The sequence below is a fragment of the Saccoglossus kowalevskii genome, chromosome 6 (genome assembly GCF_978046115.1).
Source record: "Saccoglossus kowalevskii chromosome 6, keSacKowa6.1, whole genome shotgun sequence".
Lineage (NCBI taxonomy): Eukaryota > Metazoa > Hemichordata > Enteropneusta > Harrimaniidae > Saccoglossus > Saccoglossus kowalevskii.
In genome coordinates, this window is record NC_140646.1 from 7,795,081 (window position 1) to 7,822,586 (window position 27,506).

The 27,506-nt window shown below is 36.7% G+C and overlaps 1 protein-coding gene and 1 long non-coding RNA gene across 5 annotated transcripts in view; both read right to left on the reverse strand.

Annotated features, from left to right (window-relative positions):
* The window catches only part of LOC102809198 (alanine--glyoxylate aminotransferase 2, mitochondrial-like), a 52,649-nt gene that overhangs the window by 7,661 nt on the left and 17,482 nt on the right, over window positions 1-27,506 (reverse strand). For all 4 annotated transcript variants that reach the window (XM_085500008.1, XM_085500006.1, XM_085500007.1 and 1 more), the window contains 9 exons: window positions 16,150-16,273; window positions 15,179-15,273; window positions 14,162-14,321; window positions 13,882-14,010; window positions 8,688-8,853; window positions 7,264-7,323; window positions 6,669-6,757; window positions 5,675-5,824; window positions 5,105-5,203 (listed from right to left, as the gene is read on the reverse strand). In XM_085500008.1, coding sequence (XP_085356134.1) covers window positions 5,105-5,203; window positions 5,675-5,824; window positions 6,669-6,757; window positions 7,264-7,323; window positions 8,688-8,853; window positions 13,882-14,010; window positions 14,162-14,321; window positions 15,179-15,273; window positions 16,150-16,273 — 1,072 coding nt within the window. The remainder of the gene's footprint in view (window positions 1-5,104; window positions 5,204-5,674; window positions 5,825-6,668; window positions 6,758-7,263; window positions 7,324-8,687; window positions 8,854-13,881; window positions 14,011-14,161; window positions 14,322-15,178; window positions 15,274-16,149; window positions 16,274-27,506) is intronic.
* LOC146741487 (uncharacterized) lies at window positions 25,059-27,450 on the reverse strand. Its single transcript, XR_014929768.1, has 2 exons — window positions 27,346-27,450; window positions 25,059-25,293 (listed from the first exon to the last, which is right to left on the reverse strand). It is a non-coding gene; the product is annotated as an uncharacterized LOC146741487 (long non-coding RNA).

A 27,506-nucleotide genomic window follows, 5' to 3' on the forward strand; every position in this document is an offset into this window, starting at 1 on the left:
AGGATGGTTTGTTGCGGGTCGGGGGAAGACTCTGTCAAGCGAAGATGGTAAAAGAATCAAAGCATCAACTAATTCTGCCGAAGGGAGTACATGTGTCAATGCTTATACTTCGTGAAATTCATGAATCAGGTGGACACTTCGGAAGAGGATATATATTGTCCAAGTTGAGAGAGAAATATTGGATTCCAAATGCCAATTCAGCAACAAGAAAGTTGATTCATAATTGTGTGACATGTAGACGGTACAGAGCAAGAACTGGTGAACAAAAAATGGCTGACTTGCCATCAGACAGACTGGAGACGAATGACCCACCATTCACCCGTGTAGGTTTGGACTACTTTGGGCCAATTGAAGTGAAACAGAAACATGGTATCGTGAAAAGATATGGAGCTGTTTTTACCTGTGAGGGCAGTACATATAGAGAAAGCAGAATCGTTGAGCACTGATTCATTCATCAATGCATTACGAAGATTTATTGCAAGGCGAGGTGCTGTGAAACTAATTAGGTCAGATAATGGTAGCAACTTTGTGGGAGCACAACGAGAGCTGAAAGAAGAATTGCAGAATTGGAACCAGTCGAAAATTAATGGGTTCTTACTACAGAAGGGAATAGACTGGAGATTCAATCCTCCCTCCGGTTCTCACTTTGGTGGGGTTTGGGAGAGACAGATTCGCACAATCAGACAAATCCTGCAAGCAATTACAAAACAGCAACAATTAGATGACGATGGTCTGCAGACATTCTTCTGTGAAGTTGAGCAGATAATAAACAGTAGACCAATCACAAAGCCTTCTGAAGATGCTGGAGATTTGGAGGCGTTAACACCTAACATGCTGTTCACAATGAAGTCCACGGCTTTAGCTCCTTACCTGACTGGAAAGCATGATATGTATGCTAGACGTAGATGGCGGTAAATCCAATACATGTCAGACTTGTTTTGGCATCGCTGGGTAAGGGAGTATTTGCCTTCCCTACAAGAATGACAGAAGTGGCTGAAAACCCATCCGAACTTGAAGGTAGGGGATGTGGTGCTAATCAAAGATATGAACACTCCAAGATGTGTGTGGCCTATGGCCAGAATTGTTGAAGTAATGCCTGACCATAAGGGAGTGGTGCGGCGAGTGATGGTCAAGACTAACCATAATGTCTTGGAACGGCCATACGACAAACTCTGCATGTTATTGGAGGCAGAGTAAATAACACTGATCTCAAACAGTAAAAGTTAACTCACTGTGTTTAGCGTTGGTTGGTATCAACATTGCCTAGGAGTCCAATGAAGAGGACCTACGTATTAGATGGCCATATTTGGTGAAGTCTGGAACGACCCAGTGTGATGAAAAGAAGATTACAATCAATAAGAAGATTTGATGTTGTTTTTATTATAATTGTTCGAATTAATTAAGTAGATTTTTTGAATTGTTGTTTTATGTATTTTATCGAATTGCTTTGTTGGTATTATTGAATTGCCTTTCTTGATGTGTACTTTATCAAACTTTATTTGAAGTGCGTCTTTAGACCTTTAGAGTGATTCATTGGCGTCTTAATGTATAAGTATGTAGAAATTGTTATATGCATTATACATATTACCAATTTAGGGGCTGGTGTGTAGCCGCTGGTGTGTAGTTAGTGTGAAATCACATTTAGTTAGGGGGTGCTCCTATTGGCAGCTGTTCTAGAACTCGACAGTTTGTTTACAAGACTGGACGACTGCATAGTAGTTTTTTATGGTTTCTCTTCGATTTAGATGGTTTATCACTTCGCTTATACAGCAAACGTGGAGATTTGAATCTTGTATTTACCTATCTGTTAGTGAACTGTTGGAAGGAATCGTTACGCAATAAACGTATAAAGTTGCACTGTTATCGCGGTCTGCTAGTTTGTTATTGTCGGCACTTCGTCGTCTGCACGCGATCTGACGAGAACTTGTACATACAAATAGGACGATTTATTCTGGTAGGTTACATTTTTAGTATCGATTGAGAACTTATAAAACTCATGCGGAATTACTATAGGAAGCTAGTGTTTTCGTTTATCCTAGTACGATTTGCGACTACAATCATCACGAAATGAACAAATCTGAGAGAGGTCCACATGTAGTACCTATATATGTAATATCAAAGCAATCGAATTTGCAGATTTTAACAAGAAGTCAAACATATCACTTTTCACGAAAAATGACAAAAATATTCACCAAAATTAGAGAATTAAAGATCTAAAAAATCTAATATAAGAGAAGTCTACCCAAGGTACATACACACCAAGTATCAAAGCATTCAGGCTTGAAGTTTTCAAGAAGAAGTTGACAAGCCATGCATGGCACAGTCCCCGTTAGTTATCAAATTTAAGATATAATGTTTTGTTTATAGTAATATAGCTGGAATATAACCATGTCAGGAATATGATGATTGTTTAACATTTAAATGATTGACAGTTGTATCTGATCATCTGGAACAGCATTAATTAAAACACAAGTCATTGAAAATGACACAGTTCCCGTTAAGTTCTTTTTGTGCTCGTCATATTAAAGCGGAGGGGTTGTCGAGAGCGTGTCCTTGAAACTTGAGTTCCAAGTGGCGTATACAACAGATTGTTTATTTACATCAAAACATGTGTTTCGTGTCATAGTAATATGGCCAAAGAAAAAACAGCTGTTATTCAGCCATCTTTGATCTGATTATGAAACACACTGATATGTATGATGTGCCAAATACGAATGAAAATGATACATAAATTGTGGAAATATAGTAGTAAGGCCAAAAAGTCAGATGGCTGTCAATCGGCCATCCTTGACCAGATTTTGAAACAAATTGTCATGGACATGCATCCTAACATGTATAAAGTACATTTATGTGTCAAATTTGAATGAAAACTGACAGAGCACGTCCAAGATACTGCATAAAAAAACAAAAACAAGATGCCTGCCAGTCGACCATCTTTGATCCTATTGCGAAATAAATTGTCATGGACATGTATCCTAACATGTATAATCTATGTACCAAGTTTGAATGACAACTGACAAAGCATGTCCAAAATACAACATTTTCAAAAAACAAGATGGCTGCCAGTTGGCCATTTTGAATCGAATCGCTAAACCACTGCATGTGCATATGTCCCACATAAGGTACTAGGCACAAGCAAAGAATGAATGGAATTGGTCCACAGGATTCTGAAATATGACGTTGGATAGACTGACGCACGGACAGTCGGACGGACAGACTCAGGAACTCACGGACGGTCGGGGACATGTATCCTAACATGTATGATCTATGTACTAAATTTGAATGAAAACTGACAAAGCATGTCCAAAATACGACATTTTCAAAAAACAAGATGGCTGCCAGTCGGCCATCTTTGATCCAATTGTGAAATAAATCATCATGGACATGTATCCTAACATGTATAATCTATGTACCAAGTTTGAATGAAAACTGACAAAGCATGTCCAAAATACAACATTTTCAAAAAACAAGATGGCTGCCAGTCGGCCATTTTGAATTGAATCGCTAAACCACTGCATGTGCATATGTCCCACATAAAGTACTAGGCACATGCAAAGAATGAATGGAATCGGTCCAAGGGATACTGAGATATGACTCCGGACGGACGCACGGACGCACAGACACACGGACGGAAGGAGACCGAATTATAAGTCTCCGTTTTCGGACTTCGTCCGAACGGGGACTAAAAATCAGCCATTATGAATATATGTATAATGAATATATGAAATTTGAACATAGCCAGTCAAAGCATGTCAGAGATATGGCTCTAGAAGCCCATTCATTAAAACAAAATGACCACTAGTCAGCCATTCAGAACCCGATCTAAAAAATAAAACAAGTTTTTAAGCACAAAAATAGCCACCATTAGGCCACTTTGAAAAGGATCGTCAAACCAATATATCCGTATATCTGTGACATGATGTATAATGAATATTAAAAATTTGAACATAATCAGTCAAAACAAATCAGACATATGGGTCTGGAAACCCATTCATTAAAACAAAATGGCCACCAGACAGCCATTTTGAGTCTGATCTGAAAAATAAAATGACGTGCATCAGGAACCCGTAATGTTTAATGTATGTACCAAGTTTGAACGAAATCCATCCATAAATGCTTGATATTTGATGATTTTTTAGCACAAAAATGACAACCATTCGGCCATTTTGAATAGGATCGTCAAACCAATATATCTGTCTATCTATGACATGATGTATAATGAATATTTAAAATTTGAACATAATCAGTCAAAACAAGTCAGACATATGGGTCTGGAAACCCATTCATTAAAACAAAATGGCCACCAGACAGCCATTTTGAGTCTGATCTGAAAAATAAAATGACGTGCATCAGGAACCCGTAATGTCTAATGTATGTACCAAGTTTGAACGAAATCCATCCATAAATGCCAGAAATGCTTGATATTTGATGATTTTTTAGCACAAAAATGACAACCATTCGGCCATTTTGAATAGGATCGTCAAATCAATATATCTGTCTATCTATGACATGATGTATAATGAATATTTAAAATTTGAACATAATCAGTAAAAACAAGTTGGAAATATGGGTCGGCCATTTTGAATGTTATCTGAAAAACAAAATTATTTGCATCAAGGTCCCATAATGTCTAATGTATATATCAAGTTTGAACAAAATCCATCTGTAAACAGTCGGGAAATGCTTGATTTTGATGATTTTTAGTACAAAAATGGCCACCATTCGGCCATCTTGAATCAGATCGTGAAACAAATTGACGTGCATATGTATGATATCATATGTGATGTATGTGTGAAGTTTGATTGTGATTGGTCCAGGCATTTCTAAGATACAGGTGCACGCACGCACGGACACACAGAGGTCAAAACATAAGTCCCCGATTTCGATCTTCGTCCGAACGGGGACTAAAAAAGTTGACAGGGACGGCAACAGATAATCAATTATATGATAAGCTCCGCTCGACTAAGTTGACAGCGGAGCTAAAAAAGGAACTGCCCTTGTCATCTCCGGATCAGATCTAGGTCAAAATCACTAGTGTACAGAAGATGTGTTGTTCAAAAATTAACAATTCATTTGTATGAGAGTAAGAAGTTATTGTACGTACTGTCCCGTAAAGTCCACCTTTACCAACCAGTACACCCATATTTTTCATATCTTCCCAGATGTCTCCTACTTGGTCTGCCGGTAGTGGATTACGAGAATCCTACAAGTACATGGTGCAGTATTAGAATCAAAGTGTACATTGTATGAATACAAGGTGACATCAGTTCCCATTTGTAATATCTCAGTACATTCAACACAGTAACGCAAAATACTTTATTTTCGCTTGGAATTAATTTTCGCTGAAGGAGTGATTCAGTGAAAATAAAATCCAGCGAATATACCTTTTTTCCTATATTTTACATTCAAGTCACCAAAAGTCAGTGAAAATAGATTCCATGCAAAATACCCAAAAAGTCTTTTCAGCGAAAATTAATTCCAGTGAAAATAAATTATTTCACAGTAATGTATTTATAGATTTGAGCTGTAAACGAATATCTACAACAAATTATTCAGCTGTTTCCCACACATGTATTGTTTTAACTTCTCATCAACAGTGCCCTCTGTGTTAAACTATGCTACACTGCTAGTAGTATGCTTGAATTAAATATGTTTTATTTAGTGGAATACCGACCTTATCAGTGACAAGCTCAAAGCCAATCATTAAGCCTTTTCCTCTGACATCACCGACAACTTCAAATTCATCTCGGAGTTTACCCAATTCTAAGAGAAAGTATGTACCAGTACTTGCACAGTTCTCTTGAAGTTTATCTTCTTCAATTACCTAGCAAACATAGAAAACAAATCAATGGCCACCAGTGTGATGTGTATCATGTATGTACCAAGTTTGAACAAAATCCATCCATAAACTACTGAGATCTGGTTCTGGAATGCTGGAAATGCTTGATTTTTGAAGATTTTTTAGCACAAAAATGGCCACCATTCTGCCATTTGAATGAAATACATCTGTATATCTATGTCATGATGTTTAATGAATATATAAAATTTGAACATAATCAGAAAAAGCATGGCAGATATATGGCACTAGAACTGCCTTCATTAAAACAAAATGGCCACCAGTCATTTTAAATTTGATCTGAAAAACAAAATGACGTGCATCAAGGTCCTATAATGTCTAATGTATGTACCAAGTTTGAACAAAATCCATCTGTTAACAGCTAAGATCCAGTTCCCGAATGCCAGAAATGCTTGATTTTGATGATCTTCAAAAAAATACAAAAATGACCGCTATTCGGCCATCTTGAATCAATCTTGAAACAAATTGATGTTCATATGTATAAAATTAGGTATGAAGATGAGTTTGAATGTAATTGGTCCAGACATGTCCAAGATGTAGGACACACAGATGAACGTAAGGCTGCATACACAATCCATACGTCCATAGGACTGTGTTCAAATAGGGATTAAATGATCACCACTTGGACATTGGACTTGGACTTGGACTGTTCATTCCACTAGGCCCTGTTTTTTGCTGTACCCAATTGAAGCTAAAAAAAAACAATTTTGCAAATTTTATGCAAGCCAATAGTGTCCCAATTTTGTAAAAAGGTATGTGTAAGAAACAGTTATCACACATGATACACATATAAAATATATGCAGTACTTACATCAAGCACAACACTACCCACAGCACAGGACATGGGATTACCACCAAATGTATTGAAATGCAACACACCTTGCATACTATTAGCAATTTCTAGAAATAAATAAATAGTTATTAACAGAATACATCATTAAATCAATAGTTACATCATTTTCAATGTTGACCAAAACATTTTGTCTCATTTCCGGGGACTTAACAGTATATTACCTTATATTTTATTTGACTTAAGAGGTCACCATATACAGTAAAGTTAACATGTGTTATTCTGCTCACAAATAAATGTCAACTGTTATTGACACTTGTAAGATTACCAGGGTAAACTCTATTTTTAAAAAGTTTGGCCAAAGACATTTTCATTAGTGCACAGGTTTTTTTTTTTATAACTATAGTATGTAGCTTTTGATAACTATGATACAGTGTTTTTATTATTTACAATTTTTAACAGCATCTTAAAACAGACATTGTGCAATGAATTCTTATGTGTGTATTTGTTTATATATATAAGCTGTAGTGTTAACATTTTTAACTGGCACACACAATGACCAAGAAAATTAATGTTAATGTCATTTATGAAAAAATCGAAAAGAGAAAATACCAACCTGTTGTTGTTACAACTGCTGCCATTGGGAAACCATTTCCCATACCTTTTGCCATGGTTACTGTAAATAATGCAATAATATAGTATATTTAAGTACCTTATATCTTGTTAAAAGCTTCATACAAAAAATGTAAGCATTTCTGAATGATCCAATTGTTTTTTCAGTAATTTGACAGAGTTGTGATGATCACTGTCCTTTGATTGTAAATATCAGAATGATTGACAGGTCAGCAATATGCACACCAGCTTTCCAGGTACTTTTTTAGATCATCAATAAATAACTGCCTGTGTGAAAGCCATCATAAATATGTAATGATTTAATTTGGTAAGAATTTGATGGTGTCTTAATTTGATGGTGTCTTAATAAAACCCTACAATATCACTATCTCATCTCACCCTTGAAATACAGTAAGTGTAACCCAGCATCAGTCACATGACCCTTCCTTACATAAAGAATAAGTCACATTATAGGATTCAAATCTTCATGACTCCCTAGTCTGGCAACCAAGTTTGTAATCCATACCTACATGTATGTACAGAGTCAAAGTTGTGACTCCCTAGTCTACCAAACATTTATATCCATATCTATGTCCAGAGTCAAAGTCGTGACTCCCTAGTCTACCAAACATTTATATCCATATCTATGTCCAGAGTCAAAGTTGTGACTCCCTAGTCTACCAAACATTTATATCCATACCTATGTCCAGAGTCAAAGTCGTGACTCCCTAATCTACTAAACATTTATATCCATACCTATGTCCAGAGTCAAAGTCGTGACTCCTTAATCTACCAAACATTTATATTCATACCTATGTCCAGAGTCAAAGTCGTGACTCCCTAGTCTACCAAACATTTATATCCATATCTATGTCCAGAGTCAAAGTCGTGACTCCCTAGTCTACCAAACATTTATATCCATATCTATGTCCAGAGTCAAAGTCGTGACTCCCTAGTCTACCAAACATTTATATCCATATCTATGTCCAGAGTCAAAGTTGTGACTCCCTAGTCTACCAAACATTTATATCCATACCTATGTCCAGAGTCAAAGTCGTGACTCCCTAATCTACTAAACATTTATATCCATACCTATGTCCAGAGTCAAAGTCGTGACTCCTTAATCTACCAAACATTTATATTCATACCTATGTCCAGAGTCAAAGTCGTGACTCCCTAGTCTACCAAACATTTATATCCATATCTATGTCCAGAGTCAAAGTCGTGACTCCCTAGTCTACCAAACATTTATATCCATATCTATGTCCAGAGTCAAAGTCGTGACTCCCTAGTCTACCAAACATTTATATCCATATCTATGTCCAGAGTCAAAGTCGTGACTCCCTAGTCTACCAAACATTTATATCCATACCTATGTCCAGAGTCAAAGTTGTGACTCCCTAATCTACTAAACATTTATATCCATACCTATGTCTGGGGTTACACCATAGGACTCAAACCCCCAGTAGTGACTTCCTAGTCTACCAAACCCAGTCTGAACTTCATCTGAGATGCATAGTCCACCTTTCTCCTTCACCAACTTATATGCCGCTTTTAAAAAGTTCTTTGGCAGTTGAACAGCTCCACCCACACCCTGAAATAGAATTTATTGAAAAGAAAAAATATCAGACAACTGATATGTTAAGTAATCCTGCAAACACAAAATTCAACTCAAATTTCCATGAATAATGAATAAGATGAAGTATTGATAAAAGCATTTGGTAGATGTACAGTTGATTGTTCTAATCTTATTAAGCAAATTAATTCTTTCTCCAAACAGAAAAATGACACAAAAAGAACAAGCATTGATAATGCATAGTCCCTGTTCAGTATTAGCTGTAGTTGATGTAAATGTTGAGTACAAGTGACATGTAGAAATGAAAGATCAATGTTTTTTTAACACTAACATAGATTATAGATTGTGTTACTGTCAGTATAGTACCTACGTAAAAACTTTGAACTGAATTGGACTATATTTTACAGAGGAAATAGCATGAAAGAAAAACGCAGCCAGTCGGGTATTGCTGTTCAAATATCTCCAAAAGAAACATGTCTTGCACCGTAACCTAATATGTAAGGTCATCAAACAAAGTTTGATTGAAAATGCCCTATTCAACTTTGAAATGAATCAGGCCATATTGCCTTGTTCAGCTCCAAGAAACAGTTCCGGACATATTACAGAATGTGATTTTACGTTTTTTTTGACGAAATGGTCACCATTTTGACAAATTTGATCAAATCTCGAGACAATGTACAAACCTATGTACAAACTTTCAAGTGAATTAAGCCAAATCTTTCAGAGGAATCAGCACAAAAAAAAAAAAAAAAAATGGCCACCAGTCGGCTATTTTGGTCCAAATTTTGAAAAAATATGACGTGCATGTCGAACCCGATATACATGATCATAATACAAAGTTTAATTGAAATCGCCCTATTCAGCCCTGAGAAACAGTTCTGGACACGTTACAGACTGTGATTTTAACAAAATGGCCGCCATTTCGACAAATTCGATCAAATCTCCAAACAAAACATGGTGTTGTATTATATATAGTACCTATGTACAAACTTTGAACTGAAACAGGCCTCTTCCTCTTATGGAGGAATCAGCACAAAAACGGAAAAAAACAAAATGGACCGAATATAAAAAAAAATGCGACGTGCACCTATAACCCCAATATCACCATACAAAGTTTGAATGAAATCACCCTGTTCAGCTCTGAGAAACAGTTTCAGACACGTTTAAATATTAGAATTAAGCAAATTTGAGGTCAAAATGGCTGCCAGTCAGCTATATTTAATCGAATCATAACGAAAATTGGCGTGCATATGTAGGACAGCATACATTGTCTCTATGGCAAGTTTGAACGAAATCAGTCAATGGGTGTTGGAGAAATGATTCTGGACGGACACATGGAAGGAACCCAAATCAATACTGTAGAAACATTTAATTCCGCGCGTGTTTAATTTTGTGGTTTTGAGCTGACCAAGTATTTCGCGGTGTTTAAATTGCGTAGATTGTTGAAAAAACAAACAAAGGGTCACACCACACGAGGTAGTCAGTCAATGTCATGTTAATTTCCAACACGTGCAGCCTCCAACAGGACAGTTATTTCCTGCACGCCTACCAATATTACACAACTATTTGCAGCTCATTGCAGTCTGGCACCTATTTAATGTATCCTTTATTTTAAATACTACGTAAATAATGTGCAGCCTACCTACAAAGTTATACAAAAAACTATCATCCCTTTGAAAACATAAGTGTTAACCGCCGATCAACGGGAAAAATGTCCAATACAAATTGATCAGTGGTAAATGTAAATGCTCGATGCGATACAATATCCGCCACTTTTTTATCGCTAACGCTAATCAACCAATCAAAATGCTGGATGATGCCAATGTGTTCAAATTACCATAGCTCATTTGAATAAGTTAATGGTAACGCAACAGGGAAGAGATTTGCCGATGTTTTAGTACGATCTTTACCTTTGATTTTGATAGGAAAACAGCATGAATTTTTTTTTTTAAATCAAAAATAAACTGAACATCTGAAAACTAACAAACATTGTTCACAGTGATAACAGGTGATGGTCGAAACAAAGTTTTACCCATGCTAACCACAATAAACATACTCTTGAATAGGTGTTAATGACTACAGTAAAACTTGTAAGATCATGGGTCAGGAGTGAGTGTTGTTTTAACTTGGGTATTGTGTTCTACACTACAACACAGAATTTTCGCGTGGTTTTAATTTCACGCTTTTTGACTCTTTGCGAAATTAAAACCATGAAAATGATTTCCGAACGGGGACTAACAAAACAAATACAGGTTCAGATTGTGTAACATATGAATTTGAATGTAATTGGCCCAGCCATGTCCAACACACACGAAAATCAATTCATAAGACCTTGTTTCGTACTGCATCTGAACAAGGACAGTGAGTCTGTTTGATTCTAACACAGTGAGTCTGTTTGATTCTAACACAGTGAGTCTGTTTGATTCTAACACAGTGAGTCTGTTTGATTCTAACACAGTGAGTCTATTTGATTCTAACACAGTGAGTCTGTTTGATTCTAACACAGTGAGTCTGTTTGATTCTAACACAGTGAGTCTGTTTGATTCTAACACAGTGAGTCTGTTTGATTCTAACACAGTGAGTCTGTTTGATTCTAACACAGTGAGTCTGTTTGATTCTAACACAGTGAGTCTGTTTGATTCTAACAAAGTGAGTCTGTTGGCCTAGAGAGCCAGGTGACACTAGGGGATGTCGCACGTAGATGTGGCCCACCAATAAATGGGTCGCCTGGTCTAGGAGGTTGGTGCGTTCTGCCTCCGAGGTCTCAGAGTTCTGGGCGCGCACAATAATGCGCTCAAGCAACTCTGCCCTCAGGGCGTGACGGATCGTCTCAGATTGAGCTGGCGAGAACGCCCATGGAACGCGACTGTCCCTCTTTACCCGGACTGTCCAACAGAAAATTCGTGGTACCGGGGTCTGGGGAAGGAGCCTTGGGATCCGGTTGGGGGTATTTTGGTCTCATCCCACACTTTGGGGACTGATCCCGAAACCACACCGACCGGGAAGCGTTGCATAAGATTTTACCCCACCCAGGGGCCTTAAGCATTACCTCCTCCGCAGCTGACCAACGTCCGCTCATCAACACCATTTGCGCGCCATGTATGACACTCCGCACTCGGACGGACAGGGAGAGACGTGCCGACGGGGTTGCTTTGGATCCCAACGCCCGTGATCCCATAAGTGTTGAAGCAACTGAAAGTGGTCGCCTTACGATGTAAATACCCCTGATCCTATCACTAAGATTGATGGAACTTCGTATCATCCCAAAAGCATGGCTCACCGAGTCTTTACGGATGGAAGACTCTGAGGGACCTCCCGAGGTACCGGCTGTATCCAACGCGAGCGAACTGTGTCTCATTTTCACTTTAAATATGTGAGACGCTCGTGGGTCAGTAAGAAGGGAGTTAAAACCCACAGCGGAGACCAGACACAAGGGTAAATTCGTTACCATTGTACCATTACCGTGTGACGAACCCTGGCTGGCTGAAAGTAGGGGGGGGTCAACGTGTGCCCTGCCCTGAAAGCCCTACTCCGAGATCGAAGGCTTGGCTGCCAGCACCCTGTTGGCAATCAGTGCCCGAGGCTCCAGAGGAGGCCCGGTGCAATTAGCCTGAGCCTCGGCCTGACCCAAATTAGTGGGAGAGCCGCGGCTGGGAACGGGGGTTCCCAGAAGAGATGAGTTTGTTTGCCCTGACAGTCCTACGACCAAAGCCCTCAGAGGCAAACCCGGCGCCGTGAGAGGAAGGATCCACAAAGGGACCTGCGGAGGAGGAAAAAACCTCCAGGGCACAGCCTTGCTGTAGCTGGTAAAATCGGGTAAACCACCGCCTGAAAACACAGACTGTGAGGATGCCCTTCGATCAGCAGGAGGAGACCAAACAAATATCGGGCCTCCTACTCAACGTCCCGGTACGCGAAGCACCGGTAGCAGAGTGTGAGGAATTTCCACTCATGCCAAACACACAACTCACTTTAACAGATTTTTACTGGACGCGCGATCTTGCTGTGAAAAACGAGCGACGCAGTCAGTCTCAGCGATTTTGATGGCTCTGAAAAAAAAAAAATATCTCAGGCCTCAGAACTCCAGTGAAAAACACACGCCTTCAAGGCAAAGACCCCAAACCTCACACGCAGTCACGGCAAAAATAGCATTTCAGATGCAGGTTCTATGCTGGTAAATTCTGATTATAACCACTGCACAGACGACAAGAAAACGAGTAGACCAAAAAACGGCAGCGAGTCATGGAGCTGTCATTACATCTATTCATTTCTAAATACGTAGATCAAGCATAAAATGAAGACATGCATGAGGGAAGCGAATTACAGTAGTAAAAGGTGTCGCCATGAAACCAATTAACAAGTGGTTACGTAGTGGTGCCGGGTTTTAATTTCTTTGTGGTGAAATATATTACACACAAAGGGGAAAACGAGGGTAAAGAAGACAAGAAAAACTTATCCTACCAGTTAGAATGTCGAATGACACCCAGCGGCAACAACCCAAGCTAGAAACCTAGACAGGAAATAAGCAAGTGATCCGGGCAGAGCTCGCTAGATTTCATCTCCATTCGAGGGCGGAGAAAAATCAGAGTGACTGTCCAGCCGTTAATGGCGCTGCCATATGGCCTCGGTCATGTGGTTTGTGACATAAGGGAAGAGAATCTTGACCTAGATTCTATCTCTCCGTCACTGACAGAATCGCTGATTAATGCCTACAGTTCAAAATAATCATTTTGACTGATCGGAGTTTATGGTGGGTAATTGAATGTAGTGAATTTGACAGTGATTTAAAAAATCAACTCAAATAAAAAATGCTGCAAAAGGATTGGGACAATCCAGGGAAGTTAATAAGTATAATCTCTGAATTGTGTTTAGCCAATGAAATGTATGTCAAAACTATATTTTGAAGTTTGTAATTTTTTTTCATGAAAATTGTTTTCTCTGTCAACCTTTTCCCATAATGCAAAGGACTTAGTTTTCAAATGTGTTGGTATTTGAGATACTGACATGCATCTACTACAACAATGTATCAATGATAGAATGACTTACCTGGATAGGTTCAGCAAAGAAAGCAGCAATCTTCTTAGGACAAGAATGCTTCAAAAGATCATTTAACTGTTCTACATACATATCATTGGCTGAGCACTCTCCTGGTGCACACTCGCATTTACGAATGTTCTGAAATAATGCAACAAATATTTGATTAGAATTGTTAATGTTCTTTAAAACTGTATAATTTTTATATTTGTAGTTGTTGTTTACATTTTTTATTTTTCCACTTCAGCCTCAACAATATTTTATCACAAAAGGTACAATATGTAGTACTTACTGGCACTGGGCAATCCCTGCAGTTGCTTCCACCCCAAGGACCACGAAAAACATCTGGGTTTGTTGAGTTTTGAATACCAAAACCACGGGGCATATTAAAATTCCAGTTGCCAAGTGCTGTCAAACCAAATGTATAGGGACTCATACCATGGTAGGCATTCCTAGACATAAAATAGATAGCATTAGAAATATTTATATTCAAAGTTGGAAATATGATGACTGATAATTTACACGGTTACATAACAGACTCACTTTAGTGAGACAACATCAAACCGGTATGCAGTCTAGCCATAATCTCACGTATATACACTTACCTCAGTGAAACCACATCAAAAGAATCAATCTAGCCATGTTATCATTGAAACATACTATTGGATACACACTTACTGTATATACACTTACCTCAGTGAGACCACATCAAAAGAATCAATCTAGCCATGTTATCATTGAAACATACTATTGGATACACACTTACTGTATATACACTTACCTCAGTGAAACCATATCAAAAGAATCAATCTAGCCATGTTATCATTGAAACATACTATTGGATACACACTTACTGTATATACACTTACCTCAGTGAGACTACATCAAAAGAATCAATCTAGCCATGTTATCATTGAAACATACTATTGGATACACACTTACTGTATATACACTTACCTCAGTGAGACTACATCAAAAGAATCAATCTAGCCATGTTATCATTGAAACATACTATTGGATACACACTTACTGTATATACACTTACCTCAGTGAAACCACATCAAAAGAATCAATCTAGCCATGTTATCATTGAAACATACTATTGGATACACACTTACTGTATATACACTTACCTCAGTGAGACTACATCAAAAGAATCAATCTAGCCATGTTATCATTGAAACATACTATTGAATACACACTTACTGTATATACACTTACCTCAGTGAAACCATATCAAAAGAATCAATCTAGCCATGTTATCATTGAAACATACTATTGGATACACACTTACTGTATATACACTTACCTCAGTGAGACTACATCAAAACAACCAGTATGTAGTCTAGCCATTGTCATTGCTAAATCATTGGCCTCGGAACCACTATTTACAAAATATACAACCTGTAGAAAAATAAATATCTATGAGTATTGAAAACTCACCAATCAGTATAAAAACTTCCTTAATGGTAACTTTAATGTGCACAATATTCACAAATTGGTTGATTAACATAATAATAATAGCTTTCATGTGACCACACTCTGGTACCATGTGCCCACCATGATTATTACATGTGATCACACACACCCTTGCAATATTCAAATCCCATGTACTCAGGTATAACATACAAATGTTGAATAACAAACATTTTTTTGCCAAAGACACATTTATTTCAGATCACAACACTTCTAATAAATGTAAACAAATATTTGTGATCATATACTAAAATTTGAAATAATAAACTAAAATTAGCACTAGTGTTTCACCCACAGGTTGCATGTTTCTCAGTTCATGAAAGCCCTGTAGACTTAAACAACAAAGTTGAAAAGTTAGCTAGTCAACAATGAGATCATTATAAATATGGTAAAAAGTTACAAATTATCAACATCAACATAATTGGAATTATTATACATCTGTTATTTTGCTGTATTGCACTGGAAATTGTCATCCTATTATATAATAAAAACAAACATAGCGGCCAGACCCCACACAAAGATGTTCGCTAAATCTGTTCTAAATGTTTTTGATTTTGGCATTCCATGATGTATCATTGGGAGGAAAAGATGTATAATAATAAGGTTATTACGAGGATACTCTCGCTGTACTCTTTTCGTGCATACTTTTTGGTATTCTCATAATAACCTCATAATATCCAAAACTAATAATTGATACTCATAAATGATTAATAATGTGAATTAATTCTCAATTATAATAATTCTCAATTATAACAGAAGACCAAATTTGCCACTACACCCAACAAATTTAATTGACAGACATACCTTTAGGTGTTCTGGTAACCTTGATGTCAGCTTCTCAGCATATTCATGTATATTTGGGTGCAAGTAAATACTCGTTGTATGCCAAAGTTTCTTTATTTGTTTTTCCAGCGCACCAACCACTTTCCTAAAGTGAGACAAAGAATTAGAAACAGTCACAGAAAACAAATTTATTTTCGCAAACCTAAAAATGTATACTTAAATTCTACAAATTCTTTCTTAAATTTAGAGGGCTTTTAAGAATCATAACCGGAACAATGTAGATAAAATAAAATATGAAATTCTGCACTTAGAATTCTGTAAAAAACACCTTACTGTCACAAAACATTAAAACAGCAACATTGTCAGTTATGATCTTTAACAGTTTGCTATGTCGCCTGAAGATTATTACACAATGAGAACAAGTTGGCTCAAACAAACTTCAACAATGTCTAATAATGGGGGACTTGGACATGTTGAATATAAAAAAATAGAAATGATGCGAATACCTTTCAATATATTTCATTCAGTCGTATAAATTTCTATATAATGAATGAATGAGTTAACAAAACAAAATGTATGTTTTGTCTCAAAATGAAATGTCAGGACACAGTCGCTAGGGTGTCTGACGTAGGCTTTGCCTAATAAGTGAATGTAATTGCATGTAGGTCAATCCATCAATAAAATTGATCAAGATGTCTGAGAATCTATGACATACTGTATATGGAAACGCATGATTTTGATATGGGCATTTTGAAAAACATGCAAGAACACTCAGTCTATACTTGTAAACAAAGGGCACTAATGAGGCACTCTATGAATGAGGTATTTCTAGAGGTCTGGGTTTGTCCTGTCTGCAGTTGAATAATTTTTGCTTTGATTTCCTTATGTTTTTTTTTACCCAATGCGACTTAATTTCACTTGTTTTTTTAATTCATGGTAATTAGTGTCATTAGCGATGGAGCAGTAAAAACCGCAATTAACCTCAGTGCAGCAAATCGGGATAGATCTTCCTGATGCAATGGGCAAATTTCGCTATTTTTGCTGACAAGTAAAATCTGCTAAATTAAACCTACGTGAACATGTAACGTAACAACAGATTGTTTCCTTGACAGATTCTTGAAATTAAATCATCAAAATAGTACAACTAAAAAGTCTGTACAACATACCTAGAACAGATAAATAAAAACATCGTAGTTTAATGTTCGTTCGGACTTTGAGCCCTTGAAAGTGATTCAGCCCTTACATACGCCAATGATTGAAATTTGTTTAATTGCTATCAAATTATCGCTCGAAAAAAAAAAATTTCATTTGTGAGACGAGCTTTTGATACAAACCGAAGATCAGGATCGATCCTACACAAAACTACCGCCATTTTGTCTTCCTTGTCCTCGTTCGGCAAAAACAAAAAACTCGCATATTTACTATTTGTTTAATAAGTGCATTTTTGTTTAAAACAAGCCATGCAAGGCACAGCTCCTGTTAGTTATCAAATTTAAGATATATAGTTTTGTTTTTAGTAATATAGCTGGAATATAACCATGTCAGGAATATGATTGACATTTGTATCTGATCGTCAAACAAGTACTTGTCCATATTGAGAGATATTGCTTTGGAACAGCATTCAAAATCAGCCATTTTGAATACATGTATATATATAACATGATGTATAACGAATATATAAAATTTGAATATAATCAGTCAAAGGATTTGAGAGATATGGCTCTAGAAGCCCAATCATTAAAACAAAATGGCCGCCAGTCAGCCGTTTTGAATCAAATCTGAAAAAAAAAATAACGTGCATCAGGAACCCATAATGTCTAATGTATGTAACAAGTTTGAACAAAATCCATCCATAAATGCTTGATATTTGATGATATTTTAGCACAAAAATGACCACTATTCGGCCATTTTGAATAGGATCGTCAAACCAATATATCTGTTTATCTATAACATGATGTATAATGAATATTTAAAATTTGAATATAATCAGTCAAAACAAGTCGGAGATATGGGTCTAGAAGCCCATTCATTAAAACAAAATGGCCGCCAGACAGCCATTTTGAATCCAATCTGAAAAATAAATGATGTGCATCAGGAACCTGCAATGTCTAATATATGTACCCAGAGTTAGCGGGACCAGCACAATATAAACATGACCTTGATAATGAGATTGTGTTTTTCCTGAGTGTTCAAATAATAGAAGCTGACATTTTTGGACTAACGTTATGTAATTGAAACACAAGCCACAAGTATTAGATGGCTTACAAAAGAGGCTATAGTTAATATGGGAAAATGATTTGCTTGAGCCATTGGTAAATTTATGTAATTGATTTTACTGTGATAATGTATACATGTATGAACAATTATGTGAATATGGAGTTGTGTGTTATAAGAAGTAGGTGATGTCTTTTGGTTATGTCATTTGAATCAAGAGAGGGAGGGAGGTTAAAGTACTTGATCGGAAAGAATGATTATATTTGTTCTTTGGCAGTGAATGGCTTATTTGTACTTGACTGTGACCCACCCACCACTCGATTGTAATATGGCCAGTTGCTATTAGACATCACTAGCATGACTAGTTGGAAGACAACCATGTAAAAATAGTGTGAATAAAATAATCGTCTGTAATGAACAAGGAAATAATAAAGTTTTTATTTTTTATTTAAACCAACAATAAACAACAAGTTTAAAAAAAACATTCGAGTAAAAATAAAGTACAAATAATTGTCAAGTTTAACCAATAGGAGATACAGGTGCTGGTTGAATTATCTCGCCTGGAAGAAAATAAAAAACAAGTGGTAAGGATTATATAATTGTAATGAATGATTTGAGTAAGGTGTTGAGTAGAGGAATGTTCAATAGGAAGAACATTGTTGAAATAGATAATGCTTTGGAAATGATTGGACTTTCCATAATTAAATCTTGAGGCACATTGTAAATAACTGGCGAGAGGATGCTGAAAGCACTGCCGTGCATTCAAGCATCCTCTCATTGAAAATAAACACAGGTTATGCACATTAACATTATAATGAGGTAAATTAGTGTTGTCAACAGAGTGTCATGATGTGCATGAAACGACTCATGGTGCAAAGCACACAAGTGTTGACGGAAGACCAAAATGATAGGTATCACCACCAACAACAAATTTGGTAGTAGTCATATTGCCGAAAATATTATATCTTGTTGTCTGTATATATGCAGCAACAATAAACTATACAAAACCAGTAGTTAACTGTTTACAACATTGTACAAGACAGTATTATAGACCCATATCATGCAACATTACAGGGTGTCGTACAAATATACCCCCTTACTTTTAGGCTATTGTATGTTCATGCAACTGTCCATTCAGAATGAATCGGAAATAAAGTAGGTGCAAAGAGACTATATCAAATGTAATTGTACTTCATAGGAATATCATTGATGATATCAATCCCATCAGACTGATATAACTCGTAAAAGTAATGAATTTAACGCATGGCAATGTGCCATCTGACATATAACCCAAGTAAATTGACCATGTGCAAAAACAGCATTGTTGGTTTGCATAAGACAGCCCACACACATGCTATAAGGAGTAAAATCCTGGTATCACCAATGACAGGGCTGTAAATGAGTCAACATCAAACCAGAAACATAGAATGTAAATGCATGGACCTGTTTGTACAGAATACCAGTTTATCCCTCATTATTTATGTGGACCATGTTGAAAAGATCTCAAACCATTATAAGGCCAATGAAAAACAAATTTGGTGTTCCCAGTATTAGGCTAAAAAATATTGGGTAGTTAGGCAGGGATTTTATTATTTTAGATTTATTTTTTCCCCAACATGTTCAGTCTACATCAAATACAATCGTTTTAAACAATTGTTTTTTTTACATGATTGTTTATTTTAGAAAAAGGTAACTCATTTCATAAAATTTGGCCTTATTAACAAATGACAACACATGTAATTGTTTAAGGTTGAGATTAGAGGCATGAACTGTTGATCGATGGCGCCATTTCAAGAATGGCAGCTGGTGACAGCAAAACTTTCACTGATGTACATGTGTATGTAGACATGAGCACAAGGAATTGGCCCCTATCAGTTTCTGCCTAATGACTGTTATGTACATTCCTGCTGTGGCCATTTACAATGTACCTACAATAGCAGCATTTTTGATGTACACATTGCAGCTCTTGCTGTTTCTTGCATGTGACAAAAATCCGCCTAAATCACAAGAAAATTGTAGTGGGCAAAACAATGGTCATGAAAAAGTAAGAATGGGTACAGCCAGCCATGCCAATGTGGTGAATGAAATGCAATTCCTTGCATGACTTTCTGCTCAATATTATACAGTGTGTGGTAGCCTATATAATCAATGGCGTGGTCACAAATGATTAATCATGATCACATACTTCATAGACACTATAATATTACATTAATGGGCAAAGACTATAAATCATATCCATGCCCTAGACATGGCTACATCCGAGGTAATCATTTTGCCAATGCCATTCTTGCAATTTCATTATTGCTGGCTGCATAGACCAGACTAATGTACAAGTATTTACACATATCGGCCTTATTTTGGTTTTAGATGCTATTTTATTGAGATGCATCGTGACAACTGTGTGGCGTGAAGGACCGCTAGGTTAGGTAATTGTTACTAGTCGTACCGTGCATGTGCACATTGCACAAATCATACGAGTTTACAGGCCATAAGCCTAGTAAATCGCTGTCATCATTTATGTACGATGCAATATTTGGCGATTTATTTTTGGCCATTAGATTCCCTGGATTCATGACATCATGTGCCAATAAATCCTGAAAATCGGCTTTGCTAAGCGATGAGTCGTTTAGTTCAAAACACTCAATGATCATAGCATGGTGTGCAGAGTTTTAGAGATAAAGCAATTGTTAAGAATATATTAAAATCTGTGGAAAAGGGCAAGAGCTCTTACCTTCTATTAGTGCAATGTTTGTACGGCGTCCTGGGCTGGCTAGAAAAATAACCTACGTCATCGAAAGATGCGTGTACGTGTACTGTAGACAATTTCCATGACGCTGCATTGCATGCGTAGAGTTGACGTCACGATTTGTGCGTATCAATTTTTCTCCGCTATTTTCAACAAATAATTCACTTTTTTCTCCTGGGAAAATGTCTTGACAGCACAAATTATACCCAAATAAGCGTCTTTGGTTGATTTCTGGCACCCAAAATTGATTCTCGTCTCAGTCCTAATTACGCGTTTAGGAATGACCTGGTGATCCAAAATTGACATGAAAATATCGCATGAAACTACTGCCGCCTACGGCGGGTCCCGGGATCATTGCGTCAAGTTAGAACGAAATCCATCCATAAATGCCAGAAATGCTTGATATTTGATGATTTTTTAGCACAAAAATAGCCACCATTTGGCCATTTTGAATAGGATCGTCAAACCAATATATCTGTCTATCTATGACATGATGTACCGGGTGTATAATGAATGTTTAAAATTTGAACATAATCAGTGAAAGCAAGTCAGAGATGTGGTACGAGAACCACATTCATTAATACAAAATGGCTGCCAGTCGGCCATTTTGAATTCTATCTGAAAAACAAAATTATTTGCATCAAGGTCGTACAATGTCTAATGTATATACCAAGTTTGAACAAAATCCATCTGTAAACAGCCGAGTAATGCTTGATTTTCAGGATTTTTTTAGCACAAAAATGGCCTCCATTCGACCATCTTAAATCAGATCGTAAAACAAAATGATGTGCATCAATATTGTATAATGTCCAATGTATATACCCAGTTTGAACAAAATCCATCTGTAAACAGCCAAGAAATGCTTGATTTTGATGATTTTTAGCACAAAAATGGCCACCATTTGGCCATCTTGAATCAGATCGTGAAACAAATTGGAGTGCATATGTATAATATCATGTATGATGTATTTGTGAAGTTTGATTGTGATTGGTCCAGGCATTTCTAAGATACAGGTCCGGACGCATGCACAGACGCATGCACGCACGCACGCACACACGGAGGTCAAAACATAAGTCCCCGTTTTCGGACTGTGTCCCAACGGGGACTAAATATCAAACAAGAATAAACACTAAGTAAAATAGGAATCAACTGCTTCGTTTTATTTGAGTAAGATGGAAACCATGCGAAAACAAATGTGAAACATTACTGTCTGCTTGAGGAGAAGACACTGGGAGTCGGGTGCAAAAAGATTGTTTACAAATTAGATCACATTGGAAGTGCTTTCAGTCATGTTGTGTAGCTCCAATGTGTAAAATAGAAAATTTATATCTTTAATAAAACTGATAAACTTCCTTGCTGTTGCTGTCGGGTGTCTGCCTTATACATGGATTAAGTATAGACGCGGGGATTCAGCTTTCCTTTTCTCTGCTCGTGGTGTCGCAATAGCAGTGAAGGTCAGTACTGGGTTGAACCGACAGCCATGGCCACTATATTTTGAATGATCATAAATAATTGTTGAACCCAATAGTAGTGATCACTGTGATTATTAAATAAATTTCTTGCAAAGTCTGGGATGATACTGAAAAAAAATCGTTGATTTCCTTGATTCATGCTTGAAAGTAGGCCGAAGTATCTGCAGGTGAATACGAGTATCCAGATAATAAGTTAGGATCGATCAGTTCACACGAATTGTTCTGTTCTGATACATTGCAAAACAATGGCCTGGAAACGCCCCAGCTTGAGGGAAACAGTATCGTGGAAAGAAAGAACAGTATCGGACCCGATACCCCTAAAAGACCTGATGAGAACACTGCAGAAACGCGGGCGAAACGAAAGTTACGCGGATATTGTCTAAGCGACGCAGGCCCGATTTGAACACTGTACATGTAACCAGCACATTTACGAATTGGCAGAAAGTTGTACGGCATCCGTCTTCTATTTTGTCTATTGATGAATATGACGCACAAAGTAAAATTGAACTTGTGTTCATGAAAATCGGAAAGGGTACTGCTTTTTCATTAAACTGAACAAGCAGCCTCTCGGCTGAGATAGCTCCGCTGTTAGCAATGCACATTTCGATTAAAGAACAGAAGATATCATTAGAAAATGAACAATATGCATAGTATCAATGCAATGGGACTTGCTGTTTTCAACAAGAATTCAAAAATATCATTTTTGACCATTAAATGATTGTGGTTTTTAACAAGAAAATATCACTTTTTACCAAAAATGACAAAAATATTCATCAAAACTAGAGAATTGAAGATATTATCATGAAATGAACAAATTTGAGAGTGGTCCACATGTAGTACCTATATTTGTAATATCAAAGCAATTGGACTTGCGGTTTCTAACAAGAGGTTGAAAATATCACTTTTTACCAAAAATGACAAAAATATTCACCAAAATTAGAAAATTAAAGATATCATTATGAAATGAACAAATTTGAGAGTGGTCCACATGTAGTACCTATATATGTAATATCAAAGCAATTGGACTTGCGGTTTCTAACAAGAGGTTGAAAATATCACTTTTTACCAAAAATGACAAAAATATTCACCAAAATTAGAGAATTGAAGATATCAACATGAAATGAACAAACCTAAGAGAGGTCTACCCAAGGTACATATACACCAAGTATCAAAGCATTCAGGCTTGTAGTTTTCAAGAAGAAGTCGAAAAAGTAAAACATTGACACGGACGACGAACGCCGACGGACAATCACTCATATGATAAGTTCCGCTCGACAAAGTCGACAGCGGAGCTAAAAATGGCCGCGTCACTTTTGTAACTGCGCATGCGTACTCCCCATACTCGCATACATTTGATGTTTTTAGTCGCTGTATCTGCTCAAATAACATCCATCATGATATAATAAATCATTGTATACTAAAATTCGCAAATATGCAGACCTTCCAATGAAATATTACCTGTTTTTTTTTGCGACAGAACACGTTATTGCAATATGCAAATTAGGCTGCTCACCCTAGTTAAATATTTGTTAAGAAACTTTAAAGACTAAGTTATATTTTAATTAATGCAATAGAGTCACAGACACTGGTACCACATAAGCTCTGTTTCACGGGGAGCTAAAAATTAGGTCATCCAAGATTAGTGTGAGAAATTTACATAAATGTGTTCAAATATTGATTGTGTTATTCTCAACACAATATTAAGTTATTTTCTGCTTCGTGCGAGATCTCGTGAGACTGTTAAATTTGCCTAGTAACAGGTTGCTAGTCACTTGATACAGGTCAAGTTTTGATTCAAAATGGCGCTAAATCGTGAGTGTGTCTAGTGTTGTGTGTCAAATTTCCGAATGATTTCTTGCATCTGTTTCACGTTTTCTTCTTGCAATCACTAAACCTGTGCACGATTTGGGACTTAAGGAAGAGCTAGATTTGTTATGCTACAATCCTAAAAACAATGTCGCTACAGGACTTAGCAAACTTGGTTGTAATTTCATTGATCCTTTCAAATTACTTGGTTACTCTAGTGATTTAATCAATGTTTTAGAATCCGGCTTGTCCGATGTTGTCAAGTATTCTGTGTTATCACTCCCCCTTACCTATATAGTTACAGGCAATCCAACTACTTCTGAAATTATGCAGAATGTGAGGATATAATATCAACTATAAACAAGTCATGAATGACACTGCCTTCGATAGTTGTCATTCTAAAGTTGCATGGACATAAATTGGCAAACATGATTTTTATGGCATTTTCAAGTTTATAGCACTCTCCATCCAGGTCAGCATTATTCTCAGCAAGGAAACCAGATAGCACCAAACCAGTACAACAGGTAAAATGACAAGGAAGTATACAAATCAGATCTGCAAATATGTAGAGTCAGTGTTGTGTCTGTTTGGATAAACTAGTTTGTGGCCCTGGATCAGTTTCAATATCTCTAATAAGAACAAGATTACTTCTCATACGACAATGATACAAATAAAGTACAAAAATCCAGAAGAATATTATCAAGTTTTTATTATCATACATTAATATTAACAAATCGTGTGAAATTTTATGTGCAGAGAAAACACATATTTATGCTTTGGTTGACAGAACTTCTCAAAGTAAAAAAAAAAGAGGACCTGCGAAACTTTATACAATTGTCAGACACGCAGTGAATAGCACCGGTATGTTTTTGTAATACATGTAGTTCCAGTGCCTTTGCTTTCTGAGAAAAAAATCTGGCTCTGCACCTGAAAAAACAAAACAACAACAACATTTAGTCCAAAGTAAGCAGAGGTTGTAGCATATGTGCTCCCATTGGCTGTAAGATTTAATTAAAAAAGATATTTGAGTCTTTTTAGTACGAAAAAATATTACTTAATAAATTTATACCAGCCAGAAAGAAATTGCAGTTCACACTGTACTATTTTAAACATGTTCTACCAAAGTCTGGGATGAACTAATTCAATAGTTTCCACTCTACAAAGTTGTCAAATTGATATTCACAGGATTCTGCAAAAATAAAATATTAAGAATGTGCAAAAAGCCAGAGTACTTGTGCCGAAAATTTCACTTGAGCTGAACCAAATGGATGCCAAGCTATCAAAAGTAATAAAAAAAAACTATTGAGAAAAATACAAAAAAATACATTTAATATAAAAGCAGATAGAAGTGCATAAAAAACTAATCAGCAGAGGTAGTGATCATGTAACCTAAGTGTATGTCAAATTTCCTTTGAACTGGATTGCATCGTCTCAGATTGGCTGCTAATTTGCATATTAATTTGTATACTAATTAACATATTGTAGTTGTATTAAAATATTATATAAAATAATATAATATCCGAAGTTTTGAAAAAAAAAAATTTAATATTAAGTCAACATCATTAAAATTGAGGATTACATGAATTTGACCCCTCCCTAATATTATTTCACATATTCCTTAAAAACATGGCCGCCGTTAAATCCATCTCAATCGAGGTCCGTAATTTATTTTCCTGCTCATAATGGAGATAAATTATGGTAGCTAAACATTGAAATTGCCACCTTGACTTCTGTACCGAAATAAATAGCTGATTGGGAAAATGTGTCTCTGTTGACAGAGGTTCGATTCACAGTTAGCTGGCGCACACATGATAATAAAATAAATACGATATTTACTATACGGGGGCCGCCATCTTGAATGACGCATAAAACTAAATAAGAGACAAGTTGTGAAACGCGTTTTTCAGATTCCTACAAATCAGGACAAAAATACCAATCTTTCACAAAAATACGGTCCGTTGGGGTTATATTAAGCCAACCGATAACAAAATTCGGCCTAATTCGTCGTTTTTGTGTGGAAAAATCCCTTGCATACGAACACCTAATTACGCGAAGAACGTAGAACACTAAGCCGGGGTATTTGAAACCGAAATTGTCATCTAAGCGTTAGGCCGTCGCTGATTGGCTGCTGAGCTGGAATGCCAATTTTTAGTTTTAAATACCCCAAAAAAGTGTTCTAGGTTCTTTGCGTAATTAGGTGTTCGTATGCAAGGGATTTTTCCACACAAAAACGACGAATTAGCCGAATTTTGTTATCGGTTGGCTTAATATAACCCCAACAGACCGTATTTTTGTGAAAGATTGGTATTTTTGTCCTGATTTGTAGGAATCTGAAAAACGCGTTTCACAACTTGTCTCTTATTTAGTTTTATGCGTCATTCAAGATGGCGGCCCCCGTATAGTAAATTTCGTATTTATTTTATTATCACGTGTGCGCCAGCTGACTGTGGTTCGATTTACCGATAAACTTCCAACACCGCATGGAGCATGGAAGTCCCGGTCACGAATGCAATAACGCACTCGGGTATCATATTTACTTCAAAGGTAATTTAAAAGTGATGATAGATTCATTGATATTGAATTAAAGTACTTTTCAATTTCATTATTGCTTTCAAGCAGTCACGGTTGGCCGAACTTGACTTGTGTTTTCTCGATAATTCTAGTCTAATGTGTCGTCACGAAACCAAGTTTCAATCTGCTACAGTTGCCAATGAACAACGGAAATAGCAATCGTACATAACAGAATCACGATCAGCGTGTTCTAAACTTTTATGTTTTTATTATTCCAGTATTTTATATGCCAAACGTTATTCCCAAGCCTCCTAAATGACGAGATAGACTTTCGATTTACACGTTTCATAACCAGTTCTTTTTTTCTGGCAAAATGTGACACTGTGCGATCGCTAGTTTCTCACTAAAGTCAGGACACAAAAGGATAAATCAAAGTTCATAATAAATACCATTGGCACAGTTTCTTACCTTTGAGATAGAATTTAATCTATGTAAGCCTTGTGCAAAGAAAAATACAGTCCGGAATAAAATATCCTCAGACGAAATCGCCGACGATTTCCTCAGCGGTTGGACTGGAGCATGCGCAATACGATATGCCAGTTCTCTTGCGAGATGTCGTTAAAACTCTG